The sequence below is a fragment of the Monodon monoceros genome, unplaced genomic scaffold, assembly GCF_005190385.1.
Source record: "Monodon monoceros isolate NGI ecotype Baffin Bay Population unplaced genomic scaffold, NGI_Narwhal_1 Super_Scaffold_4, whole genome shotgun sequence".
Taxonomy (NCBI): domain Eukaryota; kingdom Metazoa; phylum Chordata; class Mammalia; order Artiodactyla; family Monodontidae; genus Monodon; species Monodon monoceros.
The window spans coordinates 51,888,053-51,902,762 of NW_021703781.1; the positions used below are offsets into that span (position 1 = coordinate 51,888,053).

Genomic DNA, 14,710 nt, shown 5'->3' on the forward strand with positions numbered 1-14,710 from the left:
TTGTGTGGCAGGACAAGAAGGCGGCAATGCTAACAAGCAGCAGGGGCCTCATTCCTGCCACCTGTTCCCCACCCAGCCGGTCACCTCGGGGACACAGGAGTGTCTGGAAGGCTCTGCCAGGGTTGGAGGGGGAAGCAGGAGGTGGGGGGAAGCAACCCGGCACCCACCATCCCCTCTCGTGCTCCTGGGCTCACCTAGGCATTCAAACTTCTTGGCAGGCGTGGTGAGGAGCAGCTTGCCCTCCATATCCGGGGGCCCGGCACAGCGGGCAATGCCAGGTTCCTTGTAGCCTGTCTTCACCCAGCTGGACAACCAGCGCAGGTGGCAGTCACAGTACAGGGGGTTGGCACCAATGGCCCTGGGTCAGAGAGTGGAGAGAAGTAGGCATTATGGCTTCATGGGGTCCTTCGCCCACTGGGTACCTAGGGTGCCAGGCATTATGCCAGGAGCTGGCACAACCCTAGCAGCCCCCATTAATGAGCACTTACTGTGTAGGCAGTAGAGTCTTAAGCACTCATCTCTTATCTTGATTGGTCCTCATCACACCCTACTATCCCCATTTTACATGTTGAAACTGAGACTCATAAAGGTGGAGACACTTGCCCCAAATGCACAAAGAAAGTGGGGAAGTACGATCTGAACTCGTGCTGTTGAGGCCAGAGCCTCTGACTGCACTGCCTCCAGAGTGCACTGGGGAGAAAGCAACCGAGATTTACTGCTGTGATGAACCAGCTGCTTCTCCCGTCAGTGCATCTAATCCTCTCATCAGCCCCACAGTGTAAGTTTTCTCTTCTCCATCTCAAAGACGTGGGAACTGAGCCTCATGTGGAATAAGTAATTTCCTGGGGTCACACAACCAGTGAAGGGAAGCCCCCAGATCCAGAACCCAGCGCTGTCTGACGCTGAAGCCTATACTCTTTAATTTTTCTTTTCATTTTCAGTTAAACAAGAGACACATGAATGCATTCTCATTGTAAACCATTTTCAGACCTGGCACACAATAGTCTCCACCTTACACAACACTGTAAATGTACTCAATGCCACTGAAGTATACCCATTAAAATGGTTAATTTTATATTCCGTGAATTTCACCTCAATTTTTTTTTTAAAGGCACATTCCTATGTTACTGATGGGAATGCAAGATGGTATAACTCCTACGGAGGGGGATTTTATGATATCTATCTAAGCAATGCAGTTGCCTTTTGACCCAGCAATTCTGTTTCTGGGAGTTTATCTTACAGATGTGCCTGCACAAGTGTGTAAAGGCATCTGTGCAATGGTATTGATCGCATTGTTTGTAACAGAAAGACTGGAAACCTCCCGTGTTCATCAGTGGGGGAGTGGTTAAGTAAACTACAGTACATCCACATTACATGAAAGTCTACACCAGTGTCCCTGCGAACCACACAACCCATGATCACATGGTCACCACACTCAGTGCGTAGCCTTCCAATCCTTTCCCATATTTACACATACAGTTCTTCGTGAGGAAGAGATTACATCCCTCCAGTACACATCGTTTCTGGGCAGCCTGCTTCTTGTCACTAAACAGCATGTCTTGGAGACTTTTCCAGGTCAGCAATATGGATCCACCTCGTTTTATCAAACTGCTTCATAGCATCCCAAAGAATGGACACTTCATAGCTTTTGCTGCCAGACATTCTGGATGTTTCCAAGGTCAGTGAACACTCTGTTCATGCCTCTTTGTGAGGAGCGAGCATTTCTCTAGAACAGATGCCTAGAAGGAGGATTCGAGTCGCAGAGGAAGCGCATGTAAAATGTTAACAGCTGCCCTCCAAAAAAGGCTGTATGGACTTAACACTCGCCTGCGGTGTAAGGCTGCGCCTTCTCCCTCACATCCCCGCCCCACACTGACACTCTGCACCGCCAACCACTTAGACTTTGACCAATCCCGTGGGAAAGCTCATAATCATCTCACTAAACCACAGTGAGAGATTCAGAGACGAACTAGGCATGGATTTGGGGGAACGAAGGGGCCAGCGGTCTCTGAGCCAGCAAATAGAAAAACCAGAGCCTCGTGCCTGAAGTTCACTTCTATCAACATTATGGTGAAAACATAAGGCTGTATATTGCTTGCGAGAAAGGGCACATTTATTAAGTACCAAATGGATGCGCTGCCATTTTCCACCTGTGTCTGGGCAATACAGAGGAAGTGGTTCCCCTGGAGACGTGTTGGGTCTGATGACAGCAGCAGCAACTCTGAGCAGGAATTCCCCCAGATAGCACAGCTGATGACGGCCAATCTTATAAAGCAGGCTCAACAATCTTGGACTCCGGCCCCCAGCACAGCTGCTCACTGCCCGGGTGACCTTGAGCGGCTCACTTAACATCTCTGGGGCTCACTTTATGATTCGATAAAGAGCCTGCAATCTGGAAGGGGAAGAAAGACAAGCACATATAACCTGAAATGGGCGCCGAGGGAATAATGCAGCTTGGAAAAGAAAGCCGGTTCAAGCTCCACGTGTATTTCATTTTTTCTGTCCTGATTTGCTGACAGCATCCATCCTGGTTAATGGGACAGGGAATACACCTTCCTCTTTTCCCTGAACATTACCAGGGCTTCTCAGAGGTAGAGGAAGCGCAGACGCTTTGATTTTTTGAAGCTTCGTTGTGTTAAAAAAAAAAACAGAGACTTTAAAAAAATAACAGGAATACAAAACAGTGGTATGTTTAAAATGTCTACATTCACCAGACTAATATTTTTAACATAAAAAGTATGAGGTAATGTAATTATGTTATTCAAAAGATAAATACAGAATTTATTTAAAAGAAGGTTTTTGTAGCACACTGCAGGAGTGTGGTCTGCTAATGAGCCACAAGTTGAGAGTTTATTATGAAGGGTTTCTTCTCTCCATCTTGTAGCTCATTTAGAGAAAATGCCAAAAAGACTAAATCTGAAGCCACTGTGAATGTGGAGGCCCTTGACCATTTTAGGATGTCACAATTCCCAATTCCTGCATAAATTCCCCCCATAAATGGCAACAAAGTTGTACCTCAAATGTAAGTGTCCCTTTCTGACTCAATATAAAAAATAATAATAGAGAATAATAAAAACTACCAAAGTCACATACAAAGCTATTCAAAACTATGCCTTCTGGCTTGACCAACACACGCTTTACTTGTCGCTGTATAGAGCAGATGGCGAGCGACTCCTGAATTCAACATTTCAAGCTTTAATTTCTCCAAAGGCAGGGTTTTCGCGGCTACTTCATTAGTTCAAGTAGTTCACTTTCACCTGGAGTCCATTTTTCCCAACGAAAACTGCTGTGAACTCAGTGGGGAGGCCAGCAGCCAGGCTGCTCATCGATCCAAAAGGACTGTGGAGCCAGGCTCATCCCCCAGCAAAAGCATAAATAACCCTGTGTTGTTGCTCTTTGGTATAACTTGGAAATAGTTGAAACAGTAGCTATTCGGTCTGTTCTGCCAAGGACTGGCTGAGCTTCCTCTATTAACGTAACCAGGACAAAAATAGATCTCCTGTGGCTGTTTCAGAGGTGCCAACTAAACAGTTTAGCATACACTAAAACTTCAAAGTCTCTTCACCTGAGCTATTCCTCCTCCACCCATCCTCCTCCCAGGCAATTTATTTGTGTGCATCATTGTGTTCTACTGGAATGAAGCTTCTTGAGAGCAGGAATCATGAATCCCTCACTGTGCCTGATACCAGCAGGCGTCCTGTTTTCTGAATGAACGCCTGCCTAAAAGCACGAGAAATGCACAAATCTCAGTATGAAAGCAAAAGAACTTCAAAAAGAAAAGAATCATCTATCATCCCATAAATGTAACTAATTTAATTTTCATTTATTCCCTTCTAGTTCTTGTGCTCATATATATACATCACTGAAATCAGAGTGCACTGTCTTCTTTATTCTATGGGTTTTTTAAAATTAATTAATTAATTAATTGGCTGCGTTGGGTCTTCGTTGCTGCGCGCGGGCTTTTTCTAGTTGCGGCGAGCGGGGGCTACTCTTCATTGCAGTGCGCGGGCTTCTCCTTGCGGTGGCTTCTCTTGTTGCAAAGCATGGGCTCTAGGCACGTGGGCTTCAGTAGTTGTGGCTCGCGGGCTCTAGAGCACAGGGTCAGTAGTTGTGGCGCACGGACTTAGTTGCTCCGCGGGATGTGGGATCTTCCCGGACCAGGGCTTGAACCCGTGTCCCCTGCATTGGCAGGCGGATTCTTAACCACTGCACCACCAGGGAAGTCCCTATTCCACGTTTTCATCAAATAATAAAGTACAGTGGCATAACTGTTATAATTAACTACTTGCTATTCTGTCATATGGGCATACCATGATTTTCCTAATCATTCCATATTACTTTTCACACCAAATTCTTAATGAATTCAGAAATCTAGTTTTCCAACATGCAGCAGATTAGGGGCAACAAGATGTCAGATTATAGACATGAAGAATGATCCTGGGGAGCCTTGGCACAGGACCTGGCACATAGTAAATATTTGCTGATGGATGGATGGATGGATGGATGAATAGACAAATGGACGAAAGATGAGCTAACTGTAAAAGTAAATATTAAAGTAAACAGCAGCAGAGATGTGCAGGGTATTGAAGCCCTAGGCAGTGACAAGTGCTCACAATCATTATGGCATGTTAGAACTACAGCAGACCTTAGAAATAACCTGTGTACAGGCGAGGAAAGAACCTAAAGAGATGAATGAATTGTCTGAGATCCCACTGCAAGTTGATGGCAGGACAAAGACTTAACGCCACATGTCCTGATTCCTAGTCTAAAGTTCAAGGGGTTTAAATATGGTGGACCTCACCCCCTCAGCACGCATGCTTGGCCCACCACCCCCCCCCATCCTGTGTACTGCCGGTGAAGAGGAGAGGCCCAGGTCAGAGTCACAGTAGGAACAGAGGACACCTCTGGGAGCCAGGAACACTGGATGCTAACTCTTGGGCAAACCCTGACTTGTTATACAGCCATGGGCGCCTACTTCCCTTCAGACTGCACGTGGCCTTTGAGAAGCCCAGAGTGAATGTGGTGAGTCTATGCTATCCTTGTCCCATTCCTTGACTCCTTGTAAGTGCTCACGGAATCCTTATGGAATAATTGCAACTCTTCATGCAGAGGAAATAATGGCTACGTGTGTGCACATGCACACATATTCCATCAGTATTACATGTGCACACACCTAAATACAAGCACATGTACATTTCCCAGGCTGCTGCCTAGTTCCATTCGAAACCCTGGGTATAAAGGGAAGAATGTATTCACGAGGTTGCTTCATAATAATGGAAGATTTCTTCTACATAGATGCTATTTTATAGAGAAATAGGGCTTAGATGCAATTAACAGACACCTCTAATCAGTAATGCTGATGCTCTGTTTTGCACTTACCACTTAACTGATCTCTACTTATTGTTTTTTTCTTTTTTCTGACAAGTTGGATCTGGCTTCTGGCCTGATGTTACTGTTCTCCTAAAGAAAGTCTGAATTTATAGACAGACATGGGCTCAAAATCTGGTTTTGCAGCTTCAGGTTTTTGTTGACACAAAACATATGCTCACTTCCCATTTGAAAAGCAAAGCCTCTAGATGTTGAGCTAGAGACAAGATCAGAATGTCCTTGAGTCTTATTCAGTTTTCACAGTGAAGGAGAAAAGGTAAAGCCCAATGATAAGAGCTACAACACACCGAGGGGGGCCCCAAAGGAGGGAAAGGTGGACCAGATGCTTGAAAAGGCCTTTCCTGGCAGTGGGGGAGCTGGAGCTGACACTTGGCACAGCCCAGGGGTAAGCAAAGGAGCCGAGAACAGTGTGGGCCCAGAGCAGCAGCAGACCCTGGCCCAGCAAAGACACGCACAAAACTCTCTGGAGAGAATTATCTCCAATACAGGTCCTCAGAATTCCTAGCATCAGCAAAAAATGAGCTCACAACCGAAAATGACTAAACACAGATAGAAACAAGCCCCTGTGAATGGGAGTCATTGGAACAATGAACAATACCATCCTTGTCTGGCCTTTGTCCAGAGCCACAGTCTCCAGCCAGGCTCCCTCCTGCCTCATCCCATCCCATCCCATCCAGCCTCCACAAGTCACCACGGCTTTCCAGGAGTTTTCACAATTTAATTCTTCCACGATTCCCTTCTATCTACAGAACAAAGCCCAATCTCCATAGCATGGCACAAAGGCCCTTCACAATGGAATTCCAATGTCCCTTTCCAGATTCCTCTCTTCCCACCCCACACTCCTCACCTAACCAAACCCCCTATATCCTATGCTGGACAACACAGCATCCCTGAATATGTCATTCACTTTCTTGCCTCCATGCCTTTGCACATGCTATTCCCTCTTCCTGGAACGTCCAAATGGCAAATTCCTAGTGCCTTTTCAATGGCAGCAAAGAGGCACCTCCTCTCTGAAGGTCGTCAGACTTCCCCAGAGTTAGTCACTGCTGCCTTTGAGCTTGTCTTATAATATCCCAGATGGTCACAGAAGGCAGAAACCTTGTGTTAGTAAATTCTTCAGCATTTGACTCACTGTGGTTACTCAGGACATATTTATTGAGGCAATAAAGAATAAATAAAGAGCTTTGGAATCAGACACACCTAAGTTCAAATCCTGTTTCTGTCATTTCCCAGCTTTATGACCTAGGGAATCTGCTTAACTGAACCTGGGACTGTAAAATGGATATAATAAATCCTGCCACCTAGGACAGAGCCCTCTTACCCATTCCACCCCCAAGCAGACATGACTAATCAATCACTGCACTCTGCCCGCTGAGTCCTGGAATCTTCAGTGTGGGCTCAAGACAGTCCCTGTCTTATTTGTGAAGCTGGCTCACAGCACAATAGCTACTTCCCATTTTGGTTATGGAGTAAACAAGACATCACAGATAGTAAAGTACTTGTCCCAGGCAAACTCTCAATGAGTGGCACTTACTACTATTTTAATTCCTCAAGTCTAAGATTGTTAGACGCCCACTAATTTCACATGTTCTGGGACGGGTGGAGAAATGTTACCTTATTAAGTACCTACAGATCATTTGTAAGATATCCTCTGATCTCAGAGATTAAAATGTGGAAAAGATGAGCCTTAGAGCTAAGAAAATCCAGTGAGATTGTTGAGTGAATGAACTTCAGGTAGAGATGCTGGGGACCCCAAAAGACTCCCTGATCTGGGTTTGCCTGTCCACTCGGGCCCTGGGCACTTGGCTGTGAGGCAGAGAGCAGGAGGACACGGTAACACCCTGGGTCCCGGCTGCAGTCCCTCTGGCCTGAACATGACCTGGACCTACAGCCGAGATGCTAGGAGAGGACGTGTTCACTCTGTGCCTGGCCCCGCCTCCAGAATTAGGATGACCCGGCCATGGCCCACTGCTTTTATATTCCTTCATTTTTTAAACTGTGGTAAAAAATACATATAATTTGCCATTTTGACCATTTTAAGTGCACAACTCAGTGGCATCGATTACACTCACAATGTTGTGCAACCATCACCACCACTGTCTGGTTCCAAAACTCTTTTTATCACCTAAACAGAAACGCTGTACCCATTAAACAAACGTTCCCCTTTCCTCCTCCTCCCAGCACCTGGCAACCACCATTCTCCTTTCTGTAGGTGTGAATCTGACTGTTCTGGGTACCTCATTTCAGTGGAATCGTACAATATTGTCCTTTTATGTCTGGGTCAGTCCACTTAGCATGCTTTAAAGATTCGTTCATGTGGTAGCACGTGTCAGAACTTCCTTCCTTTTTATGGCTGAACGATATCCCACTGTACCATATTTTGTTTATCCATTCATCTGTCAATGGACACTTGGGTTGTTTCTGCTTTATAGCTATTGTGTGAACCATGCTGCTATGAACATGGGTGTACAAGTATCTGTTTGAGTCCCTGCTTTCAGTTCTTTGGGGTATATACTTAGGAGTGGAATTGCTGGGTCGTATGGTAATTCTACATTCAGCCTTTTGAGGAATCGAGCATACTGCTTTTTAAGAATCCTCTTGGCGCTGCCAGCTAAACAGTTTTGGAAACAAGTCTACATCCAATTATGCCAATTATACTTCTTTTGGGTAGTAAATTTCCGGAGCTTATCCCCCACCATATGAAGTCAGAGGCACAGTACTGGCATCGTGCTTCAGAGCATGGGCTTTTGAGATGGAAGACTCTAGCCTCTACCGGCTACACAACTTTGGGTGAGCTTGTCACATTTTCTGGACCTGTTTCCTCATGTGGAAAATGGGAATAACAGTACCTATGTTGTAGGAGAGCTGTGAGGATTGAATTAGCCAATGCACGTGCAGTGCTTGGCAATCAATATATGGTCATTACTACTTTTATTACTGCTTGTGAAGAACTGTTCTCAAAGTCCATTGCTGTGACTGATGGTACACTGAATGTGTAAGAGTCTGAAACGGGGAGCATTTGAAGTTCACAAGCTAAATTAAAAGTAATACTCTCAGGAGGAGGGGTCTTTCTTGGAATTCAAGTTCCATTTAAATCCAAAGAGGTGCCGAGAATTGGGCCAGAGTTACTTACAGGTGAGAGAGGGAGGTCACATCTGTGAAGATGCCCTCTTGGAGGGTGGAGACGTCATTACCATGCAGGGACCTGAAGAGAGAAGAGGCTGTCAGGACTCATCCCAAGACAGAAAACTCAGGAACTGATGGAGGGACGCCCTCTGCTGAGAGGGGCGTGTCATGAGGGAGAGGGTCCCTGCATCAGAGACCCTGCGCTGCTGGCCACAGGCAAGGAGAGGGAGCCCCTAATTATCACAGACCACGCTGCCCCTCAGCCCTTCCGGAAGACCCTGCTCGGGCCATCACAACTAACTCAACATACCATGTCTGCTCACAGGACAAATGGACGTGTGCAGGTATGCAGCGTGTGCCCTCCCTAGCTTGGCTAGGGAGCCTGAGGGGGCAGGCTTCTTCCTGGTAAGGAAGCTACTGGGTGAGCCCTAGGTTGGGGGTGAAGAATGTCTCCCTGCCCCAGGCGGGCTGCCAGAGGACTCAGTGCAAGGATATTCCAGAGGCCGTCATAACAGGCATGGCAGAGGGCTGTGAGCACAGGGCAAACCTCACAGTGGGAATTCTTAGAGAAGGTTCTACATTCACCATTTGACAGGAGACTCACATGAAAACAAGGGGCTACCTTATCTTGGATGCCCCCGGACCCTGCCTCAGCACACACATCGCAAACACAACTTGGGGGAGACAGCAACCCCCTTTTCTCGCATGGTTTCCCATTCATTCCTTGGCCTCCGTTAGGAGCTCCAATGAGAGTGGACTGGCCTCGCACTTTGGACACAGTTGGCCCTGCTGGGGCCCTGGACCTGGGGACATTCCTGCCCGCCAGGTGGGTGAGAAGGGCCCTCGGTGGGGCAGATTTGCCTGAAGGAATGAAGAGCAGGAAGACTCACAGCAGGCGCAGGGAGCGGAGCCCCTGGAAGGCCAAAGGAGGGATGCACTGCAGGGCATTGTAGCTGAGGATCCTGCAGGAAGAAGAGGGAGGGTCGGAGGAAATGCGGGAGGGATTATTAAGGGGTACCACTTCCAGTGGTGATGTAGGTGGTCACCACCTTGATTGTGGTGGTGGTTTCATGGGCGTGAACATATATCAAAATGTATCAAATTTTACACAAGGATGTGCAGTTTATTATATATTAATTATACCTCAGTAAAGCTATTTTTAAAATAATAACAAGAGAAATGAGACATTTTTTACCACAGGAAAAGGCTGTTTCCCCTTACAGCTTCCAGGATCACGTAGCCCAGGATTTCTCAGCCTCAGCACTATTGACAGTTCCTTGCTGGGGGGCTGTCCTATCCCTTGTAGGATTCTGAGCAGCATCCCTGGCCTCTGCCCACAGAGATGCAGTAGCTCCCCCTGCCCTCCTCCAGCTGCGACAACCAAAAATGTTTCAAACATTGCCAAATGTTTCCTGGAGAGCAGAATTGCCCCTGGTTGAGAACCACTGCCCTAGACCATGGCAGCTTCACACACACGCTTGTAAAGAAAAAATGTTGCCTGCCATTCCAGTTCTACAAGGATCAAGCCATTAGCCACTTCAGTTGCCCACAGTGTGCCCTGAGGGGAATCCAGGATGGAGAAAGACAGGGTGCATTCTGTGCTTTGAATATACTAGCCTGTAGATAGCTTAGATGCATATCTAAGGAAAAATTTCAAATGACCCCAGACTCTTACATCTTCCCATACGTAGAAAAGCACTAAAATCATTAACTTGAGATATCTGTTCTTTGTGATTAACAGTAACCTTTTGATGCTTGACCACATGTTTTTCTCAGAAAAAAAAGTTCGTATGTATCCTGGCTCATCCCTTCCCTCTTCAGAGCAGTTCCTCAGAGCTATCTGAGAGACTGTCTCCAGGCTATAGTCCTCTGGAAGGTCCCCGAATAAAACTTAACTCACAACTTGTGCATTTTTCTTTCAGTCAACAGGCTCATGAAGACTTTGAAATGGAAACCAGTTGACTAATAGACCTGAGGCAGGTAAGTGCAGCACTTCCCGGCCTTGGGACCACATTCTGCTCCTGGGGGCCTGACTGAGTCAGGACCCTGTCTTTTAGGGTACTGGCTCTATTATTTGACCACAGTAGAACCAAAGGGAAAGTTCTTAAGTCCTGGGCACATCACCTGTAAAGTGAGGTATTGGGAAGGTGAACGAAATACATTCTTAAGCTCCAGGCAAATATAAATGATGCTTGTTAATACTTTCCAATCAATTGCTGGGAATATAATTAAAGCAATCATTAAAATATCTTAGAATATGGGCACCAAAATGTTCAGAGGGTAACCGTTCACAATAGTCCAAACTGGAAACAGTGCAAATATCCATCAGTGGTAGAATGGATAAGGAGAGTATGGTATATTCCTACAAAGGAATACTATACAGCAGTGAAAATGAAGAGACCACAGCTTCACACAAACATAATGGTAAATAAAAGAAGCCAGACATAAAAGACTACATCCTGTATGATTCAATTTATATAAGATTCAAAAGTGGGCAACATTAAACTTCATTGTGTCGAAATGCATATGTAGATGGTACTATAAAGACCAAAGAAGTGATCATTATAAAACTCCAGGTAGGGACTGCCTCGGGTGTGGGGGGAGAGAGGAAGAATGATCAGGAAGAGATGAGGGGACTTTTGGGGTGCTAGCTGTGTTCTATTTTTAAACTTAGGTATTTACACATGTTCTAGCTTTATGATTATTTGTTAAATTGTACATTTATGGTTTTTGCACTTTTCTATATACACGCTGTGTTTCACAATAAAAAAAAATTTTTTTTTAAGTCTTTTCAGAGGGCAGGCCCCGTCACCCTCCCTGGAGGGCAAGGGAGGCTACGTGGGGATACCTGCCAGTGACCGAGGCCTGGGGAGAGTCTCAGTAGCCACAAGCCCTCCCTCCGCCTCCCGCCACGGGACTCACAGAGTGGTCAGCTGGCTCATGTTGGTGAAGGAGGAGTTGCTTAAGGAACTGATCTTGTTGTTACTCAGGTCCCTGGAAAAGACAAAAGTATCATCATTTAGAAAGAAAGAACTCCTCCCCTCTCCCACTCTGGCCATGGCCATCCCTCAGCCAAGTTGTTCTGACCGGCACTCTGCGGGGTGGGAGGTGGTGGAGGGGCGCTTGGTTCACAATTATTTACAGCCCTCCGTTCTGCTCCCTGAACTCGCTCTGTGTCTCCAGGGTTTCAGGTCTCCATTTCCTCATCCCTCATCCCATGCAAGTATAGCCTGGCTCCCACCCTCCACCCACCATGGAAATGCTCCCGCCAAGGGCATCAGCTACCTCCCAGCTGCCAGGCCTAGGGGCTCCTCTATCCTTCTCTCTCGCTAGTTCTTTACGTGGGCTTGTTCACTCCCCCTCCCTATAATCCTATGAGGGAGATAGTAAACCCATCTTATAAAAGAAGGTGCAGGGTCTCAGAGTGATGAAGTGACCCACCCAGGGTCACACAGCTGGGAGGAAGTACAGATAGAGTCAAACCCCAGTCTGTTGGCCCCCAAGCCCCAGGTCACGGCAATGTGCTCTCCAAGTGACCCTGTAGCACTGGCCCAACTGACCACCCTCTTCTCAAATCTCCTCAGACCACTGTCTTCCCACGTTCCCCCTACCTCTCTGGTGAATGCTTCTTTCTCACCCACCCCTTAGCAACGGGGATCACTAAGCCCTGTCCTCGCTCTTCCTCTTCCTTTAGTCCCTCAGTCCTCGGGGACACTCCTGGCTCCCGCACCATCGTGCACGAATGGTGCCCTCCTCTGTGGCCCCAGCCAGACCTCTCTCACGAAGTCCCCTGCAGAGACCTGATGTCCCACAGACACTCCAATTCTTGTGCTTTCTCCCACCCGCGTGCCCCGTGCTGTGCTCTCCATCCTGGTCAGCAGCTCCAACCACCCAGAAACACTGCCCTACCCCCACGTCCTCCCTCCCAGACCCTCACCTAACTGGCTTGTGCCTCTCTTCATCTGTTCCATCTGCCCCCTCCTCCCAAGTTTCTGCTACATCAAGACACCGTCATCTCTCTCCTGGTTTCTGCCTCATCTCTCACCCACAGCTTTGCCCCCTTTCGATCCATCCTCCACATGGTGGGCACCACGCAATCTTTCTAAGACACAAATGTGATGAGGTCACTTCTCTACCAACAAACCCACAGTGGCTCCCATTTACTTAAAGTGCAACCTCCAGACCCTTTAGCTTCACCACCTGCCAGGTACTCCAGGGCACGGCCCCCTCCCTCACGGGTCCCCACATGCCTTGCATGAATTTGTTACCCTTCTTGAAATTCTCTTGCCCCTGGATATCCTGTTCCCTCTGCACCTGGTGAACTCTGACCTCTCCCAGCCCTTACCCGGAGCCCACCACTCCTTCTTTTGAGCCACAGCCCTAACATGTGCATTTACCTCTGTTGGAACACTCATCACTCCACACGACGTATGTGCTCCTATTTCTCACCCTTGCATGCCCCCAGACCGTGACATTTAGGGGGAGGGCCCATGACTTAGATGGCTTCATATCTGCTCACTTCATGCAGTTCTTGACTCAGCAAACAAAACCATGTGCCCTGCCTTCATTTTCTTTTAGTCAATGTTCCTCTAATTAATCTCATTCAAAACCACTCCATTGTTCCTAGAGACACATTTAAATACATCACCAAACTTCAAGTACACTTTGTGGTGGTCCTTCCCCATGATAAGGAGGTGCTGGTATTTCAGCCCCCAACAGGCAGCTTCATAGTAAGAACTGCCTTCACATTAGTCCCCTCTCCCTCCCTTTCTCCTCAAGCATATCCGCACCATTAGTGGGGCTGCCTCAAATTAGACCAAAGAAAGGCTGTCTCTCTCTTTGTCACTCTATCACTAGCCACAAATCACTCTAACTACTACTCCTCACCTCCACCGTTGGAACACTCAGTCAAAACACCATGGCTAGGTCATTAGCAAAGACAGATAAACTGGAGTTTTGAAATTCTGTAAGCCAGTGCTACTCAAAGTAGCTAGTCCTCAAACTGAATGTCCCCAAACAAGGGACTTGTGCCAAAATGCAATCACCTATGACACTAAACACACAACTTAGTTTAGCTAACATTTTTTCATAGCAATACTTTCCCAATGAAGGAAGAAGCAATGTGTTGATTAAAATTCTGGTGCGAGTTCCTTATCTAGTTTCAGGCACATTACAAAGAGTTCTCAGGCTGCCATTGCCCCATAGACCGCACTTTGAGCAGCACTGCTCCAAGGCACTTCAGATGAAATGTTCTCTGGACTTCTTTTTGGTGGGATCTGGCCAATAGGCAGATAAAGACAATTGAAGTGAGGTGTTAATTAAGCTGGAAGGCTAAGAGGAGCTGAACTTATTCTGAGGCTTACTTTGTATGTTTTCATGAAGCAGAAAGGTCAAAAGTGGAAATAACAGAAAAGTAGATGTTAGCCTAAAGAAAGAGTTAGTTACAGATGTATATTTGAGGCTGCCATATTTCATATTTGGTTTAGGAGCCAAGGTTGGATCAAGAAGTTTTCCATAACTCTCTTCTTCTGCTCTGGCTCCTACCTTTGCAAGGATAACCCTCTTTAATAATAATCACCAGCCTAGAGGCTTGGGGAGACGGTGTGGGCAAAAGCACACAGGTTCCAGCCCAAGAGAGCCTGGAACAATGCAATTCCCAAAAATGGCCACTAGATGGCAAAACAGTTCTGTGCACAGATGTTCTCAAAGGGATGGGGTGAAATTAAAAAACGGATCAGTACCATACAGGGAATATAGCCAATATTGTATAATAACTATAAATGGAGTATAACCTTTAAAAGTTGTGAATCACTATATTGTACACTTGTAACTTATATAATATTGTACATCAATTATACTGCAATTAAAAAAACAAAACAAAACAAAAAAATGGATCGGCCAGAGTGGCATCTGTAGGGAATTCCAGGAAAGCTGGAGCCACAATGGCTAGATTCCAATGGCCGCCCTGCCCTCTGAGACAGGCCTGGATACTCACACGAGCTGCAGGTACTTGAAGGTGGACAGCTGTCTCGGGACCAGCGTGAACTGATTCCCATCCAGGTAGCTACGGGAGAGAACACAGCAGTTAGCGCAGCCATCTCGGCCTTGGGCAGAGCCCGGTGCAGGGAGAACCTTCCCCTGCAGCCAGGGCCTTCTCACTCATTTCCTCTCCTACATGTACACTACACAGTTGGTC

At 46.8% G+C, this 14,710-nt stretch overlaps 1 protein-coding gene across 2 annotated transcripts in view; it reads right to left on the reverse strand.

Annotated features, from left to right (window-relative positions):
* Positions 1–14,710, reverse strand: part of SLIT1 (slit guidance ligand 1) — a 169,165-nt gene that overhangs the window by 14,792 nt on the left and 139,663 nt on the right. For both annotated transcript variants that reach the window (XM_029245813.1, XM_029245814.1), the window contains 5 exons: positions 14,510–14,578; positions 11,437–11,508; positions 9,405–9,476; positions 8,522–8,593; positions 195–358 (listed from right to left, as the gene is read on the reverse strand). In XM_029245813.1, the coding sequence (XP_029101646.1) occupies positions 195–358; positions 8,522–8,593; positions 9,405–9,476; positions 11,437–11,508; positions 14,510–14,578 (449 nt within the window). The remainder of the gene's footprint in view (positions 1–194; positions 359–8,521; positions 8,594–9,404; positions 9,477–11,436; positions 11,509–14,509; positions 14,579–14,710) is intronic.